The sequence below is a fragment of the Dromiciops gliroides genome, chromosome 1 (assembly GCF_019393635.1).
Source record: "Dromiciops gliroides isolate mDroGli1 chromosome 1, mDroGli1.pri, whole genome shotgun sequence".
NCBI classification, from domain to species: Eukaryota; Metazoa; Chordata; class Mammalia; order Microbiotheria; family Microbiotheriidae; genus Dromiciops; species Dromiciops gliroides.
This window is the reverse complement of record NC_057861.1, coordinates 696,252,241-696,279,991: the sequence shown is the minus strand read 5'-3', so window position 1 is coordinate 696,279,991 and position 27,751 is coordinate 696,252,241. Positions and strand designations below refer to the sequence as shown.

The following is a 27,751-nucleotide window of genomic DNA, read 5'->3' as shown; positions in this document are numbered from 1 at the left end:
ATTGAAAAACAGAAGAAGCATAAGTATAGCTTAATAAGCCTATTTACATTTTGGGAATCTAAGTCAATTCTAAAAAGACGTTTTTGTGCAATGAGAATCTCATTCTCTGGTTCCTCAAGCATTGCTTGGGTAGAAAATAGTCCCATGTATAAAGAAAGACTGGAAACAAAATCTTTCAGGTCCCCATCTTGACTATATTCTACCTGAATGAAAAAGCTTAGCTTAGAAACCTTTCTACGCCATACTTGTTCTCATCTTACCTATTACACTTTTGGCAAATGAGGCTCTCTTCAGGGTTGCCAGACCCAGGTCTCCTATTTTCACAGATCCAGTTGGTCCAGTGATAAAAATATTGTCACATTTTAAGTCTCTGTGAATAATTGGTGGAGTCCTTGTGTGCAAAAAAAGTAGGCCTTTCAGGATTTGCCGGCACCAGCTGCGGAGAACCTTGGGTTTCATCACTTTAAATCGCTTCAGATATCTGCAGAGAGGGCGAAAAGGCACAACCACAAAGCTTACTAAGATGATTGATCTCCGTGGTCTTTTAGAAAGCAGTTTATTTTAAAAGCTGTTCAAGTTCGATTTGAAAAAGCAAGGCATTTCTATTTTTGAATCAGATTTAAAATCTAATACAAATGTTACGATCTAGTACTCTTCACTTATTCTGTTAGGAAAATGTCCTTATTGTAGGCATTACTGACCATGTCAATTACTAGGTTATAGGTTATATGCTCCTCCTCCCAACCCATCTATAAAAGACATGCCAGGTCATCGTGACACTGTGATATCTAGATCTTTTGCTTGGCCCAGAAGTCTAAAAATGGGCCGTAGTCTAATGCTTTTTATAAGCAACAAAGAGATGATACATTTAAGTCTCTCGTAGCACATCTGAGAGAGGTACTGATGTGGACAGTGGAAAAAGAACCAGTCCAGAATGTGTACCAAAATGTGTACCATCATATTTGGGAGAATAATGCTAAGTTAAAAAGTGATTACCCAGGGGCAGCTAGGTGACCCAGTGGATAGAGCACCGGCCCTAGAGTCGGGAGTACCTGAGTTCAAATCCGGCCTCAGACACTTAACACTTACTAGCTGTGTGACCCTGGGCAAGTCACTTAACCCCAATTGCCTCACTTAAAAAAAAAAAAAAAGATTACCCAAGGTCTCTTCTATGTTGCTATGTACACTGACCAAAAGCACAGGCCTAGTAAACATTAGTTACACACAAAACCCAATGGGCATTAAGAAATTTGTTGAACACTTCTACAAATCCTAGTGCCCTCTTCCCCTCCCCCCAACTCCCCCCCTTGGGCAACGAGGGTTAAGTGACTTGCCCAGGGTCACACAGCTAGTAAGTGTCAAGTGTCTGAGGCCGGATTTGAACTCAGACTCCTGAATCCAGGGCCAGTGCTTTATCCACTTTGCCACCTAGCTGCCTCCTGGCGCCCTCTTCTTAATCCACACTGCAGGTTTTGCATAGTAAAGCTAATACCTTACTAACAAAGCCCATTTTGGGAGCTGTTAAAATGAAGTATGACCATATTCCAAACGGAAATAGATTCTTTGACTATGACAAACCACCCAGATATAAAAAAAAAACCCACGGAAGTAAGAAAAAAAAAATCAACCAATAACCTGCATATCTGTTGTCATGCATGGAATAAAATAGAAAGATGTGAAAGAACCCACAGATTGTGCCAGTTATCTTTTCTGGGATGAGTGCCACTCAGATACCAAATAAAGAAATGCTTGCTGTTTGTGATGAGTTTACATACATACATATCATATCACATCATATCATATATAATATGTGTGTGTTTATTTCTTTATTCATTTATTTATGTCCAGTTAGGGTGTTGGGAACAAGGACAGGATTTCTTTGATGGTGGAGATAAGGTACTTAACAGCATAGAAATCAGTGTGGTGACTTACGTTTTTAATGTTCCAGAAGTCATCAGTTCAGTTACCAGCACAATGCATCTCTTCCCCTTAGCACAAGACTCCCAGAAGTCATAGAATCTAACGATGTTTGGATGTTGCAAGCCTTTCAGCATCTCAGCTTCTTCTTTAAATCTTTGCCTCTCCAACTTTGTCAGTTTTCTGTCCTATAATTAAGATACGAGCAGAATCAATTAGAAATTGCTTTTACAGCCCAAGACATTAAAATTAACAGTAGTGGCATATCATATTTCAGAATCTACTAAGTGCAGGTTTCATAGGCCCTTTATGAGGTAGAGAAAGTTGTAAGAGAACATCAAATGGGTACTTATGACCTTTATCCTCATTATGTCAGTGATACAGATGCATGTGCTACCTCAAAAAAGTGCACATGGAAGGAGAAAAAAGCAATTAAAGCAATTCCTTGTTGGGTCTTTGCTGTCAAATTTCAGGCAAAGAAAAATGTAAGCATTGCCTTAATTTTATTGATTGAAGCCTTGCAATTCCAACTCAGCAAACATTTGTAAAATGGTTACAGTAGGCTAGGTACTGTGCACAGTGCAGAATTACAAAGACAAAATGATGAAATGGATTCGTGCTTCCCACTCTCCTGAGGGGACACAACATACATACACAGATGAGTTATGGATAGAATAATACAAAGTAATTTCAAGAGGGAGAAAGCACTAACAGCTGGAGGGGGTGGGAAGAGAAGGCCTCATGCAAGAAGTTGCACCTGAATTATGCTCTGATAGAAGAAAAAGGTTCTAAGATGTGGAAGGAAGGAAAGAGCGCATTCGAAATCTGTGGGACTACCCATGTTGCATGTTATATTATGCACGTTCATACATACACATACATCACATACAAAAGGGAACCACTAGCAGGCAGGTTTAACTGTGGTGGAGTGGCCACATAAGGAATAAAGGGGGAATTAATGGGAAAGGTGTAGCCAGATTACAAATGACTTTAAATGTCAGGGTGCAGATTTTATATGTTGTTCCAGAGAAAATAACACCAAGTCTCTGAAGATTTTGGGCGATACTGAATACACACACACACACACACACACACACACACACTCTCTCTCTCTCTCTCTCTCTCTCTCACACTCACTCACTCACAAACACACCCTCTATCCCTCTGGAAGTTCACCATCCGGTGATCTTACCTGCTGAGAACACAACAGGAAGCAAAAACCACTTCTGACCAGATGAATTAGTGTCAGCAAGTTGATATACAAAACCAAGATTTTTTTTTACTACTGGGTAACACCCTCATATGCTCACTTATAGCCTGATTCCTCTTACTTTACAAACAAACTTGATAATTTGGTTTCCAAACCATTAGAAAATTAATTAGATGGAATGTATGAAAAGGGGATTCAAAGTGAGAAATGGATGTGAGGAAAAAAATAGAAATGATATGTGAACTCAAAAAACATGCAAAAGTCTAAGACCATTTTGTTTTGGGAATGCAGTATGGACAAAGAGTGGAAGAACCATCTATGGATCTCAGTAGTCCTTTCGAGTTATCTCCGTACAACTCAAGAAACACAGAATCGTAAGTTGGAAGGCCATCAGAGGCCATGTGGTCAAATTACTGCATACTGGCTTGACCAAGGAGCTCTTCCACCACAATTACAGCCTTTACTTGATGATTTCTGGTGAGGGGGAATCCACTCATTGTAGCTGTGTGACTACAAGGAAGACATTTAACCTCTCTGAGATTTGGGATCCACAACTAAGAAATGGGGACAAGGGAAGTCCACAAGTAATAGCACCTTCAGAGGCACCATGTTCCTCGTGTAATATAGATATGATTGTTAGGAAGTTGTTCCTACATGGAACTTAAATCTGCTTCTTTGCAGCGTCATCTCACTTCTTAGTTCTGCCCTCTGGCGATTAATACAGTAAATCTAATCCATCTGCATGACAGTTACTACAACTGTCATACCCCCAACTTCAAGACTTCTCTCCAATGGTATGTTTCCCAGTCCATGTTCCTTAACCATCCTGCTTACTTACACTCCTCTAAGAACTGAATGCAACATTGGAGGTGTGGTTTTAACAAGGCAGAGTGGGCAGCTAGGTGGCGCAGTGGATAAAGCACCGGCCCTGGATTCAGGAGGACCCGAGTTCAAATCCGGCCTCAGACACTTGACACTTACTAGCTGTGTGACCCAGGACAAGTCACTTAACCCCAACTGCCTCACCAACCCCCCCCCAAAAAAAAACAAGGCAGAGTACAACAGGAATAGTAACACTCCTCATCCTAGAAGCTTTCCTCAAAGTACTTACATTCAGTAAAAAAGACAAGTAAATTCTAGATAATGTGATGAACACTAATAACCTAAAGAGATCAGTAAAGGCTTCCTTTAAGAGGTAGCACCTGGTAGAACCTCTAAAAAAATTCCTAAGACATAGAGCTGAGAAGGAAGGACATTCTAGGCATTGGAGACATCTTGTGAATAGACAGAAAGGTAGGAGATGGAAATGCTGAGTTCAGGGGACAAGCAAGTTATTTTATTAGAACATAGAATGGTGAGGGAGAATAATGTGAAATAAATGTGGAAGGGTAGAAGGAAGATAGATTGTGAAGAACTTTAAAGCTGAAGAGTTTGTATTTTATATTAAAGACAATAGAAAGCCTCTTATAATATTCTTTTTTTTTAATAGATTTTTTTTTTAAAAGCAGGGCAATGAGGTTTAAGTGACTTGCCCAGGGCCACACAGCTAGTGTCAAGTATCTGAGGCCATATTTGAACTCAGGTCCTCCTGAATCCAATGCCAGTGCTTTATCCACTGCACCACCTAGCTACCCCCCTCTTATAATATTCTTGAGCAGAAGGCCAGACCTATGCTTTAGGAAAATAATCTTGGTGATTTTATGTGAGGCAAACTGGAAGCTAGGACATCAAATAAAAAACTACTGTTTAAGTCAGATGAGAAAAAGTATTAGTGCCTAAACTAAGTTGGTGGTGGTATGAGTGCTGTCGCTATTGTTTGTCAATCCCTCTCAAAAAGGACCATGACATTAGGGAGACAATGTCATGACTCGCAATAAATTTAGGAGGGGCTGTGTGAAGTCTAGTGGCCAAGGATGCAGTGGGAGACCTTGGGCTTTTAAGCTAAGGCCTTCCACAGGTCCCAGTTTGCCTGAGGCAACATCCAATTGGTGATTATGGCTAGGTAAGAAATGAGGCATGAGTTTAGAGAAGGGGAGGATATTAGAGATGTGGAGATGGCTTTGACAAGACTTGATGGGGTGAAGGAATGGAAAGCATCATCGATGGCAGAGTTTGTGAAACATAGGTGACAAAAAGGATAGCGGTGCCCTTGACAGCAATTGGGAGATTTGGAGGAGAGAGAAGTTCAGGGAGGAAGACAAATCCCATTTTGAGCTTGAGACACCTTCAGGTGGAGATTACAGAATCTCAAGTTTAGAACTGGAAGAGATCTCCCCTTTAGTCTAGACATTCAACCAGTTCTAATGCTACTACCATCTATACCACATTTTTCTCCTCCTTGTCCACAAGGAGCTAAAAGACTATCAAAGAACAGGAAGAAGAAAATGTGGTCACTCTGGCATTTGCTAAATCCTGTTCTCCCACAGCACTTATTAATAATGAGAGCTTCATTTACTCTTTTCCAGGGCCATAGTACCTCTCCTCATGCCCTTCTGTGATTTTTAAATGATCACTGAGAATGTCTAGGCAACCATGCCCGCGAGTGTGCCTTTGTATCTCAAGAACCTGGCACAGTGCCTGGCATATTGTAGATGCTTAATAAATGATTATTAGTTCTTTTGGTTAGTTCTTCCAGGTCTGGTGATAAATGCATCCAGAATATATAGATATCCTTTTAATTCTCTATCTGGCTCTGTCTTTTCCAGTCAAAGGATCATTATCCTTAGCAGAGAAACCAGAAGCAAAATGAGAATTCAGAAGTTCTGTCCTTTTCCTATCGTCTGTTATCGATGCGTTCTATCTAGGAAGGGATCCTATCCCTTGTTTGAATGCTCTCTTCCCCAGCATAACTATTTAAAAACAGAAACAACCACAACCAACACAACATTCGCTCTCCTTAGTATTCATTTAAGGCAAAATGGAAAAATTATGATCACTAAACAGGGAAGGCAAAACCAAACCAAAACATGGAAGGCTATATATTTTAGAAATATTCCATCAGGAATGATTAAAATTAATATAAATTAGAGCTTTAAAAAAACCAGAGAACTCCCATCTATGCAGAAAACTCTACTATGCATAACCACCTCAATCTCTGATAGTTCCAGTAAGCCAAGGGATTCATTGTATTCAATTTAGAGTCACCGAGCCCATGGTGTCATATACTTTCTCCTAAGTGATAAAATTCTCTCATGTGGAAAAGAAGAAATCTTTTTAAGGAAATGTTATTCTTTACTAAAGTTTCTAAGGAAAAAGTTACAATCTGATGGGGAAAATCAGGCAGAATTACTTAACATGGAAAAGTAACTGCAGCCTTGTTTACACAATGGGATAGAAGCCACGTCATACGCCCTTTATCCTCCTATCTAACCCCAGGTGTGTCCTACTTAACATGCTGGAAAAAGAAAAATGGCTCCACCAACAGAAAAGTCAGTATTAAAAATAAAAAAGCTGTACAGGCAGAGCCAAAGAGTGATCTCCAAGGGATGGAGTTTAGGATCAAATTACAAAAGCTTCCAACATTGCATGTACTTGCTGATTGGAGGAAAATTTTTGATTTTAAGAAAAATAAAGCATTGGTTTGAATGCACTTTACAGCACTAAAAACATAAAAGACAACATTCCAGAGTTGGCAGCGATAAAGAGAGCAGACGTCTAAAGAATACCTTTTTTAAAATTATTATTATTATTATTATTATTATTATTATTATTGTGAGCAATGGGGGTTAAGTGACTTGCCCAGGGTCACACAGCTAGTAAGTGTCAAGTGTCTGAGGCTGGATTTGAACTCAGGTCCTTCTGAATCCAGGGCTGATGCTTTATCCACTATGCCACCTAGCTGCCCCGGAGAGCAAACGTCTTAAGCATGCTGTGATGAAGCATCTGAAGTCAAGAGGGTGGAGTTAGAATCTTGACTCTCAAGAGCTGTAAGGAAGCTGCAGGGGTCTAACCTCATTTTACTTGTCCAGGAGGAGACAGTGTCTGAGACAGAATGCAAACCCGGTTCTTCCTAAAGACCAAGGCCAACATTCTATGCACTATACCATGATTCCTTTCCCATCTCCACACAGCTGTGTGGCTACAGGGAAGACTTTTAACCTCTCTGAGCTTTAGGCTCCACTATCTAAAAAATGGAGACAATCACCCTTACGCTGCCTCCCCCACAGGATTAGAGTGAGGAAAGTTTATTATAAAACTTGGAGCATCACACAAATATGAGCCATTAATAGTAGAAGAATAATTTATATGTCCCTGATCTTGGCCTCAAGCACCTACTGTGTGAATCTGAAAGATCTCTTCCATTGATTACATTCTGCTTTGTATTGATATAAGGATTTTATCCTTCATAGCTCAAAAAAAATTAGATCATGGGTTTCTTTGAAAATCCCAAGAGGCATTAGTAATTGGTAGTGAGGAAAAAGTACATGCTCTGGAGTCAGAAGGCTTGGTTTCAAATCCTGCCCAGATTTCCATTTCCTCATCTATAAAATGAGAGAGAAAAAGCAAAAAAACAAACAAATTAAAAAATAAGAGAGGGCCTCTGAAATCCCTCCCAGTTGTAGATCTAGGATAATATGAATTCCCACTTCCTATCCTGATATCTTTCATCTTTGAGTCTCAGGCCTCGTACACAGTGGGTGCTCAATGTCTGTTGAACTGAATAAATATCTCTCATAGGATTTCATGGAATTAGATAATAGGACTTATTGAACCCTCTCCAACCAAATCTAAACAGGTTTATCAATAAGCCATTAAACCTCAAAGGAAGTTCATTACTCCAGTTTAGTGAGATTTTCTTTTGGTTTGGCAAATTCCCAAACACACCATACCCTTCCCCTCTCAACAAGAGATGGTATAAGCCTTCTCTCTGTCTTTTCAAATTGAGCCATTAGGATCAAGCATGTATAAACCCCCCTACCATGTGTAGATGCTGAAAATATGAAGGCCCAAACTAGAAGAAGCCCAGCCCTAAGGAGTTTGTATCTTGGAAAAGGAAGCAACACACACACAGATAAGTAAATGCAAAGTGCACAGAGAGTAATTAATTGTGGGGAGGGAGAGGGCTACTTGCAGTAAAGAGTTGTACCTTTTACACAGAAACACATAAGCTCTCCACAGTGTAGGGAAGCACACACAACATGAGGAGGAGACAGGCAGTTCAATTTAAAAAACAAAAATGGTTATTAAAGGACAGTCCAAAGTCATGCTTCTATAGTTTTGAAATCTAAATCAATGCCAAGTTGGAGAGCTTAACAAATAAATATACAAAAGGTCCCTTGTTAAAGCTTTTTCCCATGAGCAGAGAAAAGTCTGGGCTCCACAAGATTTCTCTCTTTTTAAAGACACTGCCTGGTGCCTGAGCAGTAAAATTCAGGCTTGTGACCATTTCAGAGGGCACGATCCATTCACTGCCAGACTTGCTCTCAGGCATGTCAGAGTTTTTCCATTAGCGGGTAGAGCTGTGGGCCCAGGCTGAGCCTGAGGAGGATGGGAGGCTACAAGGACTACAAGCCCATATTTTTAAAGCAAGATTATAAACTATTTACCTACACACCGATCTGATGAATGGATCTTCAGAGAATAAGGACCTAAACAGCTTATCTCTACATAAACACACATCTGAAGACAAAGCAGGAACCCCATCAACTCAGGTCCGTGTTTTCCAAAGGCCTCAAATTTGATCAAATGTGTGAATGGTGGCCCACTATTATCACTGAGGGAAATTGAGCCAGTGAACGAAGTGCTTGTATTTCATTTCATGGCCCAAATGATCTCTTTGGTTCCTTTTCGCTGTAAATTGAATGGAGTTTGTCTCAGAAAACCTCCCAAAGAAGTTCAATGCGAGGAGAAAAGGCCCCAATTTCACGTTCTTTTGATATAAGCTCATTAAGGGCAAGACATGCATCATATACTTCTGCTGGTTACAGAATAGATCCTCCATAAATACTTGCTAATTAAATAGACTAAAGACTACCATAAGCTTCTAAACTGAGATTCCATTTAATTAATATTTCATTCATTCATTCATTTGCTTATCTGCTTATCAATTTTTTGTTTTTGTTTTTTTCTTGTTGATTTGTCTGATGATGGGCATTTTTATTTAAAGTTTTCAGTTCCAAATTCTATCCCCCATCCCTGAGGGGTAAGCAATCAGATGTAGTTAATGTTTATTATGCACCTCCTCCAGATAAGGTACCTAGACCATGGGGATTCAAATTATGCAAAGGGACAGACTTATTTATTCTCAAGGAGTTTACAATCTTTTTTTTCTTTCCTTTTTTTTGGTGAGGCAGTTGGGGTTAAGTGACTTGCCCAAGGTCACACAGCAAATTAAGTGTCAAGTGTCTGGGGCTGGATTTGAACTCAGGTCCTCCTGAATCCAGGGCCAGTGTTCTATCCACTACGCCACCTAGCTGCCCCTAGGAGTTTACAATCTAATGTGGGAAAGAAAGGTATAGAAACAGCTATGGATGATACAATGGAGAGTGAGAAACACAATGGGGCAACACTGAACCAGATTCATTGACTACTTCAGACACTTACTGTTTGATCTTGGAAAGCTGCATAAACTCTCAGTCCCACTTGCCAGATCTACAAAATGAGGAGGGTGGCTTAGCTGGCCATTAAGATTTTTCCCAACTTTCAATCTACGGTTCTCTGACCTCTAAGGTCCCCTGCAGCTCCAAAATTTATGGTCCTGTGGAAGGAAAGGACCAAGCAAAGTACATTCCTACAGGAAAGAGGAAGTGATCACACTAGTTGAAGGACATCAAAGGCAGGCATCATGGAGAGGGTAGCCTGGGGTAAAGAGCCCATTCCAGCATTAAAGATGGCATGATGGGGAAGCTAAGTGGCGCAGTGGATAAAGCACTGGCCCTGGATTCAGGAGGACCTGAGTTCAAATCCAGCCTCAGACACTTGACATTCACTAGCTGTGTGACCCTGGGCAAGTCACTTAACCCCCATTGCCCCACCCCACCCCCAAAAAAGATGGCATGAACAAAGGCATGAAGATGGGAGGGGGCAAGATGAAATTGGCAATGAAATGGCAGTCCCCTTTATCTGGCCTTATCTACTTAGAAGATAAGGTTTCAAAGGATGGTTAGAGCCAGACTGAGGACCTACAGAATGTTGGAATTTCTATTTTATTCAGTAGGCAACAAAGAACCATGGAAGGTGGTATGGTTAGTGTTACATCAGGAATAGCAATAAAGATTTATTTACATTATATAAATGATGCATCATATGTAATCAATGCTTTATCATCAAGCATTATTACACAAATGCTTTAAGGTCAAAATGTTTTACACTGTTTAACTTAGCTGATCTCACAACAAACCTGTGAGGGTATTATTATTATTATTTCACTCTTCTCTGCCCCAGCCCTGTCTGATTTTCTAGACCTCAAAACCACGCCTTTGCTCCAGCTGGTTCATCCTCTGCCTTCTCGCCTTGTCCCGAAGAGCCTTCTACTCCAGCAGCTTGCTCATCCATTGGTGAGTTCTTACTCAAGAGGCAATTTTTGTGGAATAACTCAGAAAGGACTGTTTTCATTCTCCTCCAGGTCAAATTGCTGACTTTCTGGACCACATGCAACATACTTAACTTCTTTCCTTCCCTCCTCCCCTCCCCACTATTCAGATCCTTTTTCTGGGTTATCTTCCTCCAATATAACGTAAGTTCTTTAAGGGCAGGGATTGTCTCCTTTTTCTTGAATTTGTATCCCCTACAGTTAGCTCAGTACCTGGCACATAGTAAGTGCTTTGTTGTTATTGTTGTTCAGTTGTTTCAGTCATGACCTACTCTTCTTGATCCCATTTGGGGTTTTCTTGGCAAGGATATCATTTCCTTCTCCAGCTCACTTGGAATGATGAGGAAACTGAGGCAAACAATGTTAAGTGACTTGCCCAGGGTCACACAGCTAAGTATGTGTCTGAGGCCATATCTGAGCTAAGGAAGATGAGTCTTTCTAACTTCAGGCCTTGCATTCTATGCATTACACCACCTGTACCTGCCTTTGGGGGGGGGGGGGGTTGAGGCAATTGGGGTTAAGTGACTTGCCCAGGGTCACACAGCTAGTAAGTGTTAAGTTTCTGAGGCCGGATTTGAACTCAGGTCCTCCTGAATCCAGGGCCGGTGCTCTATCCACTGAGCCACCTAGCTGCCCCTTGTACCTGCTTTTTAAAAAAGTGCATTGCCTTCCTACCTTCTTTCCTATTATCTCAATTTGGCAAATAAGGAAAAGGTGGGTGACTTTCTCAATGCTACATAGACTAAGTGTCAGAAGTAGGATTTAAATCCAGGTCTTCCGGACTCCAATTCCCAGCACTCTCTCCACTCCAAAGGATGGAGTAGAAAGAGAAATGGCGGCTAGACAGGAAGATCAGTTAGAAAACTATTATGGTAGTTCAAATAAGAAATAAGGAGACTGTTTGCAGTGTAGGGTAAAAGGAAGGACTGAACATGAAAGACATTCATTAAGAAGGCAGGGTCGGGGCAGCTAGGTGGCGCAGTGGATAGAGCACCGGCCCTGGAGTCAGGAGTACCTGAGTTCAAATCTGGCCTCAGACCCTTAACACTTACTAGCTGTGTGACCCTGGGCAAGTCACTTAACCCCAATTGCCTCACTAAAAAAAAAAAAAAAAAAGAAAAGAAAATGGAGGTATCCAATATAATAGGAATTCCAACAAAATAAGAAAACCAAATGGAACAAGGAGTCACAACCTATTTCCCCATTCTTGTAGATAATAAACTTCCTCAAGCTGCCTTATACTTAACTTCTCTCTTCCCTACAGCAGAAGAGGTGGTTAACAGTTGAGGTTTCAAAGGGATTTTCAGAATGCAAAGTCACATGTGTTGTAATATCAGTAAAACTGCAATTATATCAAGAATCAATGTCCCCAGATATCAATAAACAGAGTATGGTATTAAATACCAGAAGTCCTAAATGTCAAATTTTTTTTGCCTTTTTTTTTTTAGTGAGGCAATTGGGGTTAAGTGACTTACCCAAGGTCACACAGCTAGTAAGTGTCAAGTGTCTGAGGCCGGATTTGAACTCAGGTACTCCTGATTCAAGGGCCGGTGCTCTATCCACTGCGCCACCTAGCTGCCCCTAAATGTCAAATTTTAAAGCAAGATAAAACAGACGATTGCATCTGAATATTTTAGGACTATGGGTTAAAACAAACTTAATGTGAGCATAATGTGATAAAGAACAATAGCTATAGATCCCGAGGACTCAGTCCTTGATCTTTTTAAAATCTGTGTCTCCTAAGGAGGTCAAATAACCTCTCTAGGCCTCAGTTACCTCATCTGTATAATGAGGGGGTTAGATTTGCCCTTTTCTAAACTTCCTTATAGGCTTAGGTTCCTTGATCTGTGACTTGGATATGAATTGAGAATAAAAGCCTCAGCTACTGAGAGGAAGATAGAAACACAGATAAAGTCAGAGGGAGACTAGGAAGACACAGAAGTTTCCATATCCATGCCAAACTTTTCCTTTTTAAAATAGCCCCATGTTGTTTAAAATTTCATAAAGTTGAAATCTGACACGGAAGAATAAACACTGTCTTTTTTAGAGCTTCAATAAACTAAGCCATTTTCCTAAAGGAAGGTCAGTGGGGAGAAGAGGATCTAGGAGTTAAGAGATGCATGACCTGTTTTAAAATAGGGGTTTTAAAAATAACTTCTACCATCGTAGAACCATGTGGGTTTTGTTGTTGTTGCTGTTGTTGTGATTGTTGTATTTAACCTTACAATGGGAAAGCCAAAGAAATCTTCTTTATTTAATGTCGTCAATCTGAAAATTCCTGTTCTGGGAGTCAGAACACAGAATATCAGTTAATATAGTAGTGCAGTGTTTTAGGCATGAAAGGAGAGTCAACTGTGGCCAGCAAGGCAACATGGCTTAGCCACAGTGGTCGACTAGGCACACACTCTGTTAGTAGACATGAGTTCAGCTAAGAAATTCATAAGCTTCATCCATCCCCCGAAGCAATAATGCTGACATTTTACAAACCACAGAATAAGGATTTGTGGTCAGAAAGCAACAGTAAGCAGAGCCAGCTGAGGCTGGCATAGGGCTCAGCAACCCTGTCCGAGCCTCATGTTGACTAAAAAGGGTGAACAATGCCTCTTGATGCCATATGTTGCCCAAAGGTATAAGCATGGCAGAAAGAACAGGGAAGAGGGGTGAGAAAGTAAGAAAGGAGAGAAGTTATAAAAGGAACAAAGTAGAAAAGGAAGGAAAGGGTCTAATCACATTACTCAAAATCGTCAATGGCTTTCCCATACCTACTGAATAAAGTTCAAATTCCATGCTGTGTTGTCCAAGGATCTGCATCAACTACTAATACCTTTCCGGTATTAGCTAGCACCTCTCCCTTTCCCTCCCTCCCTCCCTCCCTCCCTCCCTCCCTCCTCCCCCCCCCCACTCTCACTCACAATCACACACACACACTCACACACACACACTCTCTCTCTCTCTCTCTCTCTCTCTCTCTCTCTCTCTCTCTCTCTCTCTCTCTCTCTCTCACACACACACACACACACACATCCTACCTCCAAGTTCAAACAGACCCAAACATATTCTGTCTATTCAGGGACTTTACCTTTACTGGTTCCTATAACTGGAATGCATTTCTTCACATGCCAGCCTCTTGACATTCCACGAATTCTTCAAGAATCAACTCAAAAAACACCTCTTCCATGAATCCTTCCTTCATCCGCCCATTTGGAAGTCTCCCTCACTGGATCCCCTAGCACCTCATGTTCTTCAGTTGTCTACAACTCTGTGACCTCATTTTGGGGTTTTTTTGGACAATACTGTTTTGGGGGGGGGGGGTTTGGACAAAACTGGTTTGCCATTTCCTTCTCCAATTCCTTTTACAGATGAGGAAACTGAGGCAAATGGGGTTAAGTGGCTTGCCCAGCTATTACGTGTCTTGAGGTTGGATTTCAACTCAGGACAATCAGTCTTCCTGACTCGTCCTAGCATTTTATACACTGCACCACCTACCTGCCCAGCTCCTTGTACTTAGTCTTATGCATTTATTTTCAATGTTATATTTAACTGTGCACATCTTATTCTCTCTACCAGAGCTTCAGCTGTTTGATGTCTTACTTCTCTTTGTACTTCTTCCAATGCTCAACACAATGAATTACACATAGAAGGCATTTAAAAAACACACCACCACCAAAAAAACACTGGTAAAATGAAAGTAGAGGCAAAATAAAAAAAAGGTCTGTGTGGTAAGACTGGTACTATGACACCAAAAAGGGACAAAATTATCACAAAGAACTGGAACACTGGATTCTAGTCTATTTATTAGCTATTTATTGCCCCTGAGGAAGTCACTTCACTTCACTGACCCTCACTTTGCTCATCTATAAAAAAATAGATAACTTTTGTTCCACTTGCTTCAACTGTGTTATTGTGAGGAAGGTGCATTACAAACCCCAAAGGTATTAGAGAAACGAGATCGCCGTCAGTATCACCATCACATCTTCATCAATAAATATCTCTGGTATAACTCAAGAGCATTTACTTAAGGGTTTTCCCACTCCTGGACCAATGGTGTGGAGATAAGGGAGTAAGGGGCATAAATGCATCACAAAGCAGAAATTTGGGGCCTTACCCAACATGGTTTGCATCTCCTGCTTCTAATGAAGCTAACTACCTCATGGTGGTTTTGCAAGGACAAAGGCAAATGTGCATGAAGAACTCTGACTTCTTCCAGAGGACTCAGAATAGACAGATTCAGCAACCAGGGACTTTTGTTTTACGTTTTTTTTTGGATGGGGGCAATGAGGGTTAAGTGACTTGCCCAGGGTCACAGAGCTAGTAAGTGTCATGTGACTGAGGCTGGATTTGAACTCAGTTCCTCCTAAATCCAGAGCTGGTACTTTATCCACCTCGCCACCTAGCTGCCCTCAAACTTTGTTTTAAAAGTTGCTTTTCTTCATTTCCTTTCTGTGGCTTCTCCTTTGGTCTTATGCACCAAAACCATATCCCCAGTACTTAAGCAATGAATATAACACCCCTTAGAGTATGAAATGACTCAAAAAGATATAAGGGAGAATGGCTAAACAAATTAGAGCAAATGAATGTAATGGAATATTACTACATGATAAACACTAATGAAAGAAACTATTTCAGAGAATCCTTGGAAGCACCGATGGATGCGAAGTAAGCAGAACCAGAACAAATAATACAAAGATGACAACACTATAAAGTTGAACAACTTTGACAGACTTAAGAACTGATTAATGCAGTGACGAACCATGATTCCATAGAACCTACCATGAAACATACTACCCACCTCGTGACACAGAAGTGATGGGCTCAGGGTACAAAATGAGACCTATATTTTTAGGTTCTGGCCAATGTAGGAATCTGTTCTGCTAGACTATGCAGGTTTATGACAGGTTTCTAACCCACCCCACCCCCCATAAGAGGAACAAAGGATAGTAGATTAATTTGAACTATTTTGAAAAACGTAAGGCCCTTGATTCCAGTGACGACCAATCACTTTTCCAGTGATCTGGATTTATTTCACAGAAAGGTGATGGTCCCAAAGTGCAGAAAGAGACATATTTTTGGACATGGCCACTGAGCAGGTTTGTTTTGCTTAACATTGTTTATTTATGATGAGTTCTTTTTCCCCTGGTTTGTTTGTTTGTTTTGGGGGGAGGGGAGGGCAGTGAGGGTTAAGTGACTTGCCCAGGGTCACAGAGCTAGTAAGTGTCAAGTGTCTGTGGGCAGATTTTAACTCAGGTCCTCCTAAACCCAAGGCTGGTGCTTTACCTACTGTACCACCTAGCTGCGCCCCCCACCCCCACTCGGTTTTGAAGTGCAGAGAACAGAATAGGGGAGAAAAGTTTAGGTTAATAAATTAAATAAGGTTAATAAAAATGATGCCAAAAAGGGGATCATTGAAACAATTTTTTTTAATGCACAAAAGAATGACCACACATATATAATCTATATCAAATTACCTTCTCAAGGAGGGGGAAGAGAGGGAGAGAACTCAATTTTTAAAAAATTAATGCCAAAATTGGGTTGTTTTTTTTTTTATTTAATTGGAAAAAATAAAAGGAAAAAATGAATGAAAGAACAGAAAGAAGTTCGAACAGGGCAGTTTTGAAAGTAATATGTTTAATTTTTAAAATAATCTATGAATAGAAAATGAAGACTGATGACTTCCCTTATATTCCTGGTAGGTTATAAAAATACAGAGACATGAAGGAGATGCAGTGGTCTACCTAGAAGGGATGGACCAGAAAAAAAATAAATCCCTGATTCTCAGCTGGTTCACTAATGACAACTTCAATACAGCACCATGTTTGGGCTGATATTATTTAAAGCCTACACTTTCTGAAGCAGCTAGTATGGACCGTGCGAGACACTGCCTAAGTCTTAGTGAAACTTATTGTCATCCAAATGGACAGGAGACAGAATTAGAAACAGGCCCCCCTCTGTAGGCTCCTAGCCTGAAAAAAGCAGTGACAGCCATCTCTGAAACCTCAACTTCATATAGCAGCTGAATAGTCTCTGCTGTGTGAGCATATCAGCTTCGCTTCCCTAAGTAATTAAAGCAATAACTCTTACTGTCATCATTAAGTCGGGAAGTATTCAGTTAAATCTCTTTCCCTTTAGGCACAGCCAGTCAGTGCATAAGAACTAAATGCCTACTATGTGGTAGGCACTGTGCTAAGTACTAGGATGACTCAGTATCAACCCTGTAGACCTCACGGAAGAAAACTGGGTGATATGACCTAGAAGATCCACAGTGAAATCAGGTGGGATTATTGGGAGAAAGTGAAAAATATCTTTCCAAGCTAGGAGAGGACGACATCTATTCTGGACATACACTGGGGCCATTTAGGGCGTGCCTCTTTCAGCATGACCTGGATGAAGGAATAGGCAGGTCAAAGACTACAGAATTATCTATTTGTTTCTGTTTACTTATTTATATTTCATGTGTTATCCAATCCAGATTTATCACTGGAGGGTCAACCTTCTGGGGATGAGCCTTTCTCTTCTTAGATGGTATAATCCTTGCTCAGTAGACACAGGAAGGAACATGCTTCTGGGACTGTCTTCAAACCCATTCTAGCTTGGTGGGAGGGGCAGCTAAGTGGCTTAGTGGATGGAGCACTGACCCTGAAGTTGGGAGGACCTGAGTTCAAATATCACCTCAAATACTTGCTAGCTGTGTGACCCTGGACGAGTCACTTAACCCCGATTGCCATCCAGGGATATTCTCCAGTCGTCCTGATATACATCTTAGCACTGGATCTAGATGGTTCTGGAGGAGAGAGTAAGCCTTGCACAGAAGCTCACTTAAATCCAATTCACTGAGAGTCATAAAATCACCTCAATTGTCATGATCCTCTTCAAGAACGAAGGACAAGTGGATAAAGCACCAGCCCTGGAGTCAAGAAGACCAGAGTTCAAATCTGGCATCAGATACTTGACACTCACTAGCCATGTGACCCTGAGCAATTCCCTTAACCCCAATTACCTCACACACCAAAAAAAAAAAAAAAAAAAGAGGAACAAAGGACAAACAACAGCAGCTTTGGAGGAACTTGAAAACTCAGGGTCATCTCCATAGCACAGTGAAGCATTAAAGGAGGACTTCTGAGGAGGATTTATTTATATTCTTAATAAATATTCTACTTCTACTCTAAGAATCCTGGAAACACCTGCAAAAGCATGCTTCTCATTTCAAATCATTCCATTTATTCTTCTCAACTTCTTGACAATGACCACACTGCATGTCAGCAGAGAGAGAGAACGGGTTGGATTTTTCCATATATTGCCCTCATCACCAATTCCATTTCTCCCAAATTTGTCAAAGCTAATGGAATCTAAATGAGCACAGAGATAAATGTGCCTAATCAGTAGCTATTCCTACTGGCCTGGCCTTTGACCTGAACTTGAGTTATAGTCTTGGAACAAGCTGGAAGCTCAACTCTCTCATCTGTTAGGAAGATATAACAATAATCATAATCATAGTTGTAATAATAACAATAGCTCCATACACTTCACAAGGGAGAATCCCTATACAGTAAGGATCACATGAGGCTGAATATGAAGGGGCTTTGTTAGCAGTAAACCTCTATGTGAGAGTAAGGCTTTATATTCTGTTTAGAAAACTCTAGGGGCAGCTAGGTGGCGCAGTGGATAAAGCACGGGCCCTGGATTCAGGAGTACCTGAGTTCAAATCTGGCCTCAGACACTTGACACTTACTAGCTGTGTGACCCTGGGCAAGTCACTTAACCCCTATTGCCCCACCAAAAAAAAAAAAAGAAAAAGAAAAACTCTACCAGTGGAATAGACAAAGGTAAAGCTATAAATTAATTTAAAATGTAATTTTGAGATGATATAATTTTACCATAATTCACTCCCATACATTAAGGATAAGTCTGTGGCCACTATAAAACCTGACCCTAACCAAGCATATCATGAACTGAAAGATGGAAGGGGACCTGAGAGCATCTACTCCAACTCCCTTATTTTGGAGATGAGGAAGCTGAGAGCAAACAGGTCGAATGACTCGTCCAAGGTCATGAAGATAATAGAGAGCACCCAGACCCACCCATGAGGCTCTGAAATAGCTTCAGTGGCTCCCCGCCTCAATGACCTCTTTTCACTTTGATAAAAGAAGTAAATGTGGATGCTAAATGTATGTTTACTGTTTACTTTCCTGTTGCAGAGTGCCGGCCACTTCTTCCTCCAGAGAGTTTTATGACACTACTCTGCCACTGCAAGAAAAAGAATACTCAACCAAGCCACCAGGAGGATGTGATTTTATTAGGCAATGTCTCCCATGGCCTAAATTGATCTAAAGGGCTTTAATGTTGACTCATCACATTTATCTAAGTCAGGAGGAGAAAAACTGAGATTTTTTTTTTTTATTGTAAAAAAACTGAGGAGGAGACAGCTATACCATTTCCATAGGTGTTTTGCACTTGAAAAGTAGGATAAGCTTCATTAACACAATCTAAATAAAGAAACTTGTTTGCAGTGTTAAAATTCCAACTCTGTAATCCAGGGTATCAAAACATGTTGAACTTGGCAAAAAGGTCAGTTGGAAAAATGTTTTTTCTTTTTTAAAAAGTCATACAGAACCCCACCCAGATGAAAAAGTAGTGTTTGAGGGCAAAAATTTGAAGTTGTATTTAAAATATTTTGTCATTTAACTGTTTACTGAAAATCTACTATGTGCCCAGAAGCGTTAGCAACAAGGGAAATAGAAAATCAGCACAAGATAACATGTCTGAAGAAACAACTTAGTAGAGGAGATATGGGTTAGAAAAATGAAATACTGGGGCAGCTAGGTGGCACCAGCCACAGATTCAAGAGGACCTGAGTTCGAATCTGGCCTCAGACATTTGACACTTACTAGCTATGTGACCCTTGGTAAGTCACTTAACCCTGGAAGGAAGGAAGGAAGGAAGGAAGGAAGGAAGGAAGGAAGGAAGGAAGGAAGGAAGGAAGGAAGGAAGGAAGGAAGGAAGGAAGGAAGGAAGGGAGGAAGGAAGGAAGGGAGGAAGGGAGGGAGGGAGGGAGGAAGGGAGGAGGGAAGGAAGGAAGTCTTATATGGTTTGATTAAGAAAAAACACTAATTAGCCAGGGTAATCATAATGCTGTTGTGTTGTTGGTGTGCTAATACGTTTGCCTACATGGAAGGTTTGAGCTTGGAACTTCAGAGATTATCTAAGGCTGTGGTTCTTTTTTTTTTTTTTTTGGTAAGGCAATTGGGGTTAAGTGACTTGCCCAGGGTCACACAGCTAGTAAGTGTTAAGTGTCTGAGGCCGGATTTGAACTCGGGTACTCCTGAATCCAGGGCCGGTGCTTTATCCACTGCGCCACGTAGCTGCCCCAGTTCTTTATTTTTTTGCATCATAAAACCCCCTCATAATAACATTTTCAAATATATCAAATAATATACATGAATTACAAAGGAGAACCATTTTTGAAATACAGTTATCAAAACTTTATTTTAAAAATTCAATTTTTTTTTAGAGGGTCAGAGATCCCAGGGGATTATAGTCTAATCCCTTCATTTTATAGATGAGACCTAGATAGGTTGAATGATGTGCTCAAGGTCACCCAGACAGGCTGGGTATATCCTAACTCTCAGTCCAGTATCTTTCTGTTTATCTTTGCTGCTTCAAACAATGAAGTTCACTTTCTTCAGTGGCTCATGCTGGTAAAAGGAGACCTTGAAATAGGGATCAGATACATGATAACATCGAAGAAAAAAGCGAAAAGGCATGGAGATAGGAGCTATGAAAAGGATTATTAAGGTGAAGCAATTAGAAAAAGTGAAGAGAAAGAGACAAAGAGTAATGGGGAAATTAGAGAAGGGAATAGAGGCTAAGAAAGCAAGGGACGATCTCTTGGGGACACGTCCTAGGCTGTGTGCCCAGGAGAGCAGGAGGCAAGCTAAAACATAGATATTTATTTGGGATTGCTATGGAATCCATCAAAGCCTCCAAGTGGAGTTTTGAGTAGCTTCAAAGATAGCAGTTTCAAACTGGAACTCCAACAGAAAAGATAATGTTTCTATGGTGACTCTGTGTGTGTGTGTGTGTGTGTGTGTGTGTGTGTGTGTGTGAGAGAGAGAGAGAGAGGGAGGGAGGATAGTGACTAAAAAGGCTGTGGTCGGAGAGCATGGGAGTCAAGTCAACAAGGATTTATAAAGTATCTACTATGTGCCAGGCACTGTGCTAAATACATACAAGGAAGAAGCCTGAGGGAAGCCCAGTGTTACAGAGCTACTGATGATCATCAATATGATTATGTTCATCCATATCAATTTAAAGTGTGCTTATAATTACTTGCAAATATTGCAGGACAGCTGTTTTCTAAAGTGCTCATTTGGATACATGCAGCCCCTGAAGAGAACCCTATGGGAAAGAGGTACCACCAGAGAATGAAGCAGAAAGGTCATGTTCTCGGGAGATCGATCTCCCATATCCTCCCTTGGGTGGTGGTGGCTTCAAGTTACCATAGGTAGAGAGCCTTCAGTCTGAGGTAGACTGCTTTGGGCAGAGAAGTATTATCCAAATTTCGAAAGGAGAAATATCACTATAGGCTTTGGTGGTCTGGGAAAAATTCAAAGAACACAGGTTATGGATTTTGGTCTTTAAAGGAAAGATGACATTTAGTTACATTCTCAGTGGCTGGGAATATGTGGGAAGGAAGACAGCATGAGTCAAGGCTTCGAAGCAAGAATAAGGATAGAACACATACAGGAAAATGAGGGAGACTGGCTTGGTTAGATAGAATACAAAGGGTTTTTTGTAGGAAAAAAGAGTAATGCATATCACTTGGCACACCATTGTGTGGGGCCTCAAATGTTAACTTAAGTAGAGATTTTATTGACTAGGCAAGAGGGGTTGGGGATAGGGACTAAAGATTCATGCTGTTACTCCCTTTTTAAATACCTCAGAAATGGTGTTTTAAAGATTAATGTGGAGGCAGCATACTGCTGTTGTGCAGAATCACATCAGAGCTTTGTAGCAGACAAGCCCCAATTCTGGGCATGTGCCTTCTAAAGGTTAAAGCTTCTTTTAGGGACCGGCACACAGAAAGGTTTTTAGTCATGTCCTCAGGAGCGCCTGTGGATGCAGAGCCAAGACTTCATATGCTGGGAGGAGCGGGAGTCAAAATGGAAAGAGAGCGTGAAGCTAAACCTTGTAAGGCAAAGACAGGATATGTCAAAACAAACCAAGCCCTCTGGATTTCCAAAGAGCATGGTGGCTTCTCTTCACTTGAGTGAGCACCTTGCTGAAACATCCAGTAATGAAATCAAAGCCTCACAGGAGCAGGCGCCAAGAGGCCCCCACTCAACTTCTCTTCTGGGGTCACCAGCCCTCTGCTGGCAAACCTGGGAGCCTCTGACACAGCAAGTTGAATATAACCTACCCACTGACAAGCACAAGCTTGCAGCTGTCAGGACGAGCTGTGGTTTTGAGATCAAAGCAATGGTTTCAAGTTCAACCTGTGGTCTGTGCGGATTTAGAGGATTTTAAGATTTTCTTGCTCAAGGTGCTAGACTTGGGAGAGAGGAAAAGACAAAGGACAGGGATAGGGGCTTCAAGGGGCTTGGGGAATATTGCTTTGGGACCCTATTACTACCCTGAAAAGGGAAGGAAAAAAGAAACCATTAAGAAATCCCTGGAACTTTAGAAAACTTAAAAGGATGGCCAACAAAGGAGTCTGAACATGACAGTAGTTTCTGGCTCCAATTTTCATACACGATAAGATGTTCTTGCTTTTTCATCTCCCCAATGACACCCCCCACCCCCCCAAAAAAAGATGAGGCAAGGCTAAACGCAGCTAGGTGATAAAGTGGATAGTGTTGGCCCTGGAGTCAGAAGGACCCGAGTTCAAATCAGACCACAAACACTAGCTATGTAACCCCAGGCAAATTACTTGACCTTGTTTGCCTCTGTTTTCCCATCTGTAAAATGAGCTAGAGAAAAGGAAATGGCCAACCGCTCCAGTGGAGTCATGAGAGTCAGACAGCACAACAACAAAAGCTAGGCTAAGCTGCTAAATCAGGGAAAAACTCATTACGTTTGGGAAGTAACCTTCTACCTTCTACAGAATTTACTCAGACAGGAAAGTACCAGGATGAAGGGGAACAGCTAGGTGGTGCAGTGGATAAAGCACCAGCCCTGGATTCAGGAGGACCTGAGTTCAAATCTGGTCTCAGACACTTGACACTTACTAGCTGTGTGACCCTGGGCAAGGCACTTAACCCCCACTGCCCCACAAAAAAACAAAACAAAACAAAACAAAAACAGGATGAAGGTCAACATCACAAAGTACAGAACAGGATTTAGACAAAAGGGGACCTCCAGATCACCTAACCCCTCCCCCCCCTTGGGGCAGTGGGCTTGGCCCCAAGTCACACCAGTGGTAAAGAGCAGAGACTGCATTTGATCCCATGTTCTCTGCGCTCCACATCCAGTCTTCTTTCCTACAGTGGATTCAGAAAGTGACTCTACAAACTAAGCTTTAATAATTTCTCTATTCCGGAAGGCTTTGGGTAAATATCTGCATTTTTTCCATATTTTTCTATATAATTGCTTTGAATGCTTCATCTCCCCGAAGGCAGTGGTCCTAAGAGTTTTTTAGCTCCTACTGCACTTAGAGGTTAACAAGGTGTCACCACCCTAGTTAGTGTATGTGACAATCTTCATTCTTCTCTCGGCTCCACTTCAGACTCCTCCCTGCTCCCCTTTCCCCAATGCCCTCTCGGCTTTCTTTTATGTGGTCTTCCCCCTGGAACATAAGCTCCTTGAAGGCAGGGGTTGTCTTTCTTTCAGCCTGTATTTGTATTCTCAGCCCTTACAGCACAGAGTAAGCACTTAATATCCTCATTTATCACATTATTTCCTTTGACTAATCCCTAGTATGGCTAGAATAGTAACTTGGACTTGATTCTTTACTACATAAATTCTTGCTATTTCAGCATGTCTATGGCTACTGCTATCTTTGAAGAGAAAGGAATCTTCCCCAGTCACTCACTACTGGAGAGGTATTTCTGCCACCTAGGTGACCTCAAAAGTCATGAAATAAGTCGCAAATGCTATTGATTAGGTAACAACAACAATAGTATTAGATACTGAGCTGACCTCAGTGGGGAAGACCCTTACCTCCGTCACATGACTGTATGACTGTGACTTAATCTCAACATGCCAAGCAATCAAAATTGTAAATAAACTATAGGCAGATTAAAGTGTCAATAATCAGAAATGGTAAACAGAACCTCTCACCAGGATCTCCCAACATCAAGGTCCTCACAGGCTTCATAAAAAAAAAATAATAATAATAACTTCTGTTTCTATGGTACCATCACATTTCCAAACAACTCTTGTTTGCAAGGTAGCACAATCTCACAATTAAGGAACCTCTGAATCTTATAACAGGCAATTAAATCATTTAACCTCTCACAGAGAAGCTACATAGTATCTGAGGAGGGAATCACATCCATGTCCGGGACACCCTCCACTCACTCAAAGCATTTCCTTACTTACCAAAAAGAGTCAAGTCTTTGAATTCCCTCAGAAGACACAACTTGTGGGAATATCTACTACTGGGCAACTTGTTCGTTTTGATAACGTACTTATTCAGGGAGGATCATGAACATACTGGTAAGATTTGATGACATTCCCATGAGCCATTTCTTCAAAGGGCACATTTATTTCTTCCTTCTCCCAACAAAGTTCTTCATTGTAGCTTGAATGAACAGCAAGGTTTTTATTTTTCTCCGTGAAACATCTGAGTGTCTGGCTACCAGATTAATCTTCTTTAGACAGATGCTTTTATGATTTCTGAAGCTCAAAACTCTGATGGAGGAAGCTTACATGCTGGAAGTTCCCACAAGGATGAAATCATGGTCAGCAAACGTCCAGCTTCAGAGTCAGCAAGATCTGAGACCTACCTCAGGCAGAAACAGGTTCTGTGAACATTAACGAGACACTTCACCTTTGAAAGGCGTCCCAGGCACCTTTCAGAAATTAAAAGTTGCAGGAGCATAAGGGCTGTTGTGAGATTGCTCATGTAAATAACCTGTTATTTATCAACTTTATGAGGGTCAGACATCTGAAGACGTTAACAGCGAAACCCAGAGTCTTCCTTCTCTGCATTTTCAAATACAAATGAGGGCAAGTCACTTAACCCCAATTGCCTCACTAACAAATAAATAAATATTAAAAAAAAAAATACAAATGAGAAATTCTCATGTCTCAGAAAGGAAATACCTAAGACAGGATCTCAAAATTCCTTCATTGAAACTCCCAAATCTAGGCTTCTCTGACTGCAGTTCATCATTATAGCCATGGTAGAAATCACACACTGAACTATGAATAGGTAGCACTTTAAGAACACAAAGGGGGGGGGGGGTGGAAGGGGGAGAGAATGCCACCACAAAGTCTTTAGATGAAAACTTTTGCCCAGGATATGCATGAGGACAAAAAACTAGTTCAGCCAAAAATAAAAAAGCTCTTTGGAACATATCCCCTGGTGGAGGGTCACATAAAGAATCTCTGTTCTCCAAAAGAGGCAAAAGAAATGAAGGGTCACAACAGTAGGATCTGATCCACTGGGTCAGGGATTCAAGGAAACAGCCAGGACCAAAGAGATATGGGGGAGGCTTGAGAGATGATGTCCTAATAAAGAGGAAGAGCAAGATCACCCCCTACAAATAGCAGGTCTCAGATGTGCAGAAATAAGTGGATACAACTTATTAGACAAAACTAAGGAAATGCGATGGATTGTGACATGAAGTTCCCTTTTTGCATGTCATTTGAAAAACACCTAGAAAGTGGAACAAATGATACGGTGGAAAGAGCAGTGGCCTGAGGTGAGCTGAGGTGGGTTCCAATCCTAGCTCTATACCGACTAGTTCTGTAGCCTTGTTAGGCAGATCACTTCTGTTTCTGGGCCTCAGTCTTCCCTTCTAGGCAATCAGGGACTTAATGGTCTCTAATGATCCATTCAGCTCCAATATTCTGTAATTGTAAAATAATCTGCCACATGTTAATGAATGAATGTCTGGAACATTTGCCTACTAATCACGTGCTACTCCTGTAAACCTGTATACCTCACAATCCATTTCACTTTAAAGATGGCCAGTTGAGGGGCAGCTAGGTGGTGGAGTGGATAAGGCACCAGCCCTGGATTCAGGAGGACCTGAGTTCAAATTCGACCTCAGATACTTGACACTTACTAGCTGTGTGACCCTAAGTAAGTCACTTAACCCCAACTGCCTCACAAAAAAAAAAAAAAAAAAAAAAGATGGCCCGTTGATAATATTAAGCTCAATCAATTCAATAGTCAAAGAGTTTGTGAAATACGTCATGAGCCTGGCTGGAGAGATGACATGGTAGTGATGGTCAATTTCAGTTTCTAGAGATTTCCTGGAGCTCTCTGCCTGTCAAGAGATCAACTAATAAATTATGGGCTTGTTAATGATGATCTTTCAAAAGGCAGGTAGACACTGAAGGGAGTGGTTATTGTATACCTATTCTCACCAATAAGATGTCTGAAGGAGAAATGACAGGAACCATGGGGAGATCTGACCACCCTCTTGTAGACTCAATGATAGAGTGGAATGCTAGTAATGGTCTGACACATAGCCTAGATTTTGGGAGAGTGAATTGCAAAGTGTATGATATGATTATGGATTTGAGTCAGATTAAACTGTGACCATGGGGTCTGGAAGGTACCCAGCCCTGCCCCAGTATAGTTTGTTTAGAAGTTTATTGCTTGTCAAAATTCTCACTGTCTCCTTTAAGTTTTATTGCCAATTAACAGTATTTTTACTTCTGCTCAGTCTCCCCACTTGTCAGCTACATATTAGTTTTGTCTGCAATCTATCATGTGTCAGAACCCCAGTCAGTGGGTCAGGGAGTTAGCCCACCAATTCAATACTCAGGACTCAAGAAGAAAGGACGGGACTCGGCACAGGATGCAGCCATTGAGTTGAGACCAGATGTTAAGTAACATTGTCTCTTTTTCTCAGAGCAGAATCCCCTTGGCCCTGGGGTCCCAACAATGGATTATTCTTTTCTTCCCAACATAGCCGAAGATAAATTTTAACCCTGTCATCCTTATCTTTAGAGACAGGGGCCTGGAGAGGGGAGTCAGTGGGAACTGTGAGATGTGAAACATCTGACTCTCACTCCCGTTTCCTTTTCCTTTGGTTTGACCTTGTTCCCCCTCCCCTTTTCCCCCTTGTCCCTGGAACACGTATGCATGTCTCCATACGCACCCTGGGTGAGACAGGATTGGATGTTAGATTGTGAGCTCATCCACCCTAGGTGTACGTGGGGACAGTCCTTTTCAAGATTACTATAAAAACCTAGAGGATTGGGCATATCTTTGCAAGACTTCAATGTGTAATTGGGTTTTGCCCGTCCTCATGAGGATGTAATAAATCTGTCTCTGCTTGACTTGGTGGTCTCCTCGAGTTATTTGGGTAAACTGAGGCAGTTTGCTCCATACAAAAGGTTCAGAAAAAAGGATAGTTTGCAATGAATGGCCTTAAAATCTGGAGGGAAGTCAGACCAGAAGGGATAGAGAGGTCTCAAGAATGAAATTAGAGGGGCAGCTAGGTGGCACAGTGAATAGAGCAATGGTCCTGGAGTCAGGAGGACCTGCATTCAAATCCGACCTCAGACACTTGACACTTACTAGTTGGGTGACCCTGGGCAAGTCACTTAACCCCAACTGCCTCACCTCCACCCCCAAAAAAAAGAAGAAAAAAAAAAGAAATTAGAAGGAAATGGGGAAGCCGACTAATGGCAAATACAAAAATACAAGGAACCAATTAACTAACCAATTTTTTAAAAAGTCATTCATATAGAAGAGGGGTCAATGTATGCAAATGCATGGCACAATCTAGTAAGAATAGTGTGTCAAGGGTACTAAAAGAATAAGGTTGGGGGCAGCTAGGTGGCACAGTGGATAAAGCACTGGCCTTGGATTCAGGAGGACCTGAGTTCAAATCCAGCCTCAGACACTTGACACTTAACTAGTTGTGTGACCCTGGGCAAGTCACTTAACCCTCATTGCCCTGCCAAAAATAATAAGG

At 41.3% G+C, this 27,751-nt stretch overlaps 1 protein-coding gene across 12 annotated transcripts in view; it reads right to left on the bottom strand.

The window, feature by feature from the left end:
- Window positions 1–27,751, bottom strand: part of WNK2 (WNK lysine deficient protein kinase 2) — a 306,726-nt gene that overhangs the window by 208,815 nt on the left and 70,160 nt on the right. For all 12 annotated transcript variants that reach the window (XM_043978028.1, XM_043978026.1, XM_043978030.1 and 9 more), the window contains exons 3-4: window positions 1,933–2,105; window positions 261–481 (exon numbers count right to left, since the gene is read on the bottom strand). In XM_043978028.1, the coding sequence (XP_043833963.1) occupies window positions 261–481; window positions 1,933–2,105 (394 nt within the window). The remainder of the gene's footprint in view (window positions 1–260; window positions 482–1,932; window positions 2,106–27,751) is intronic.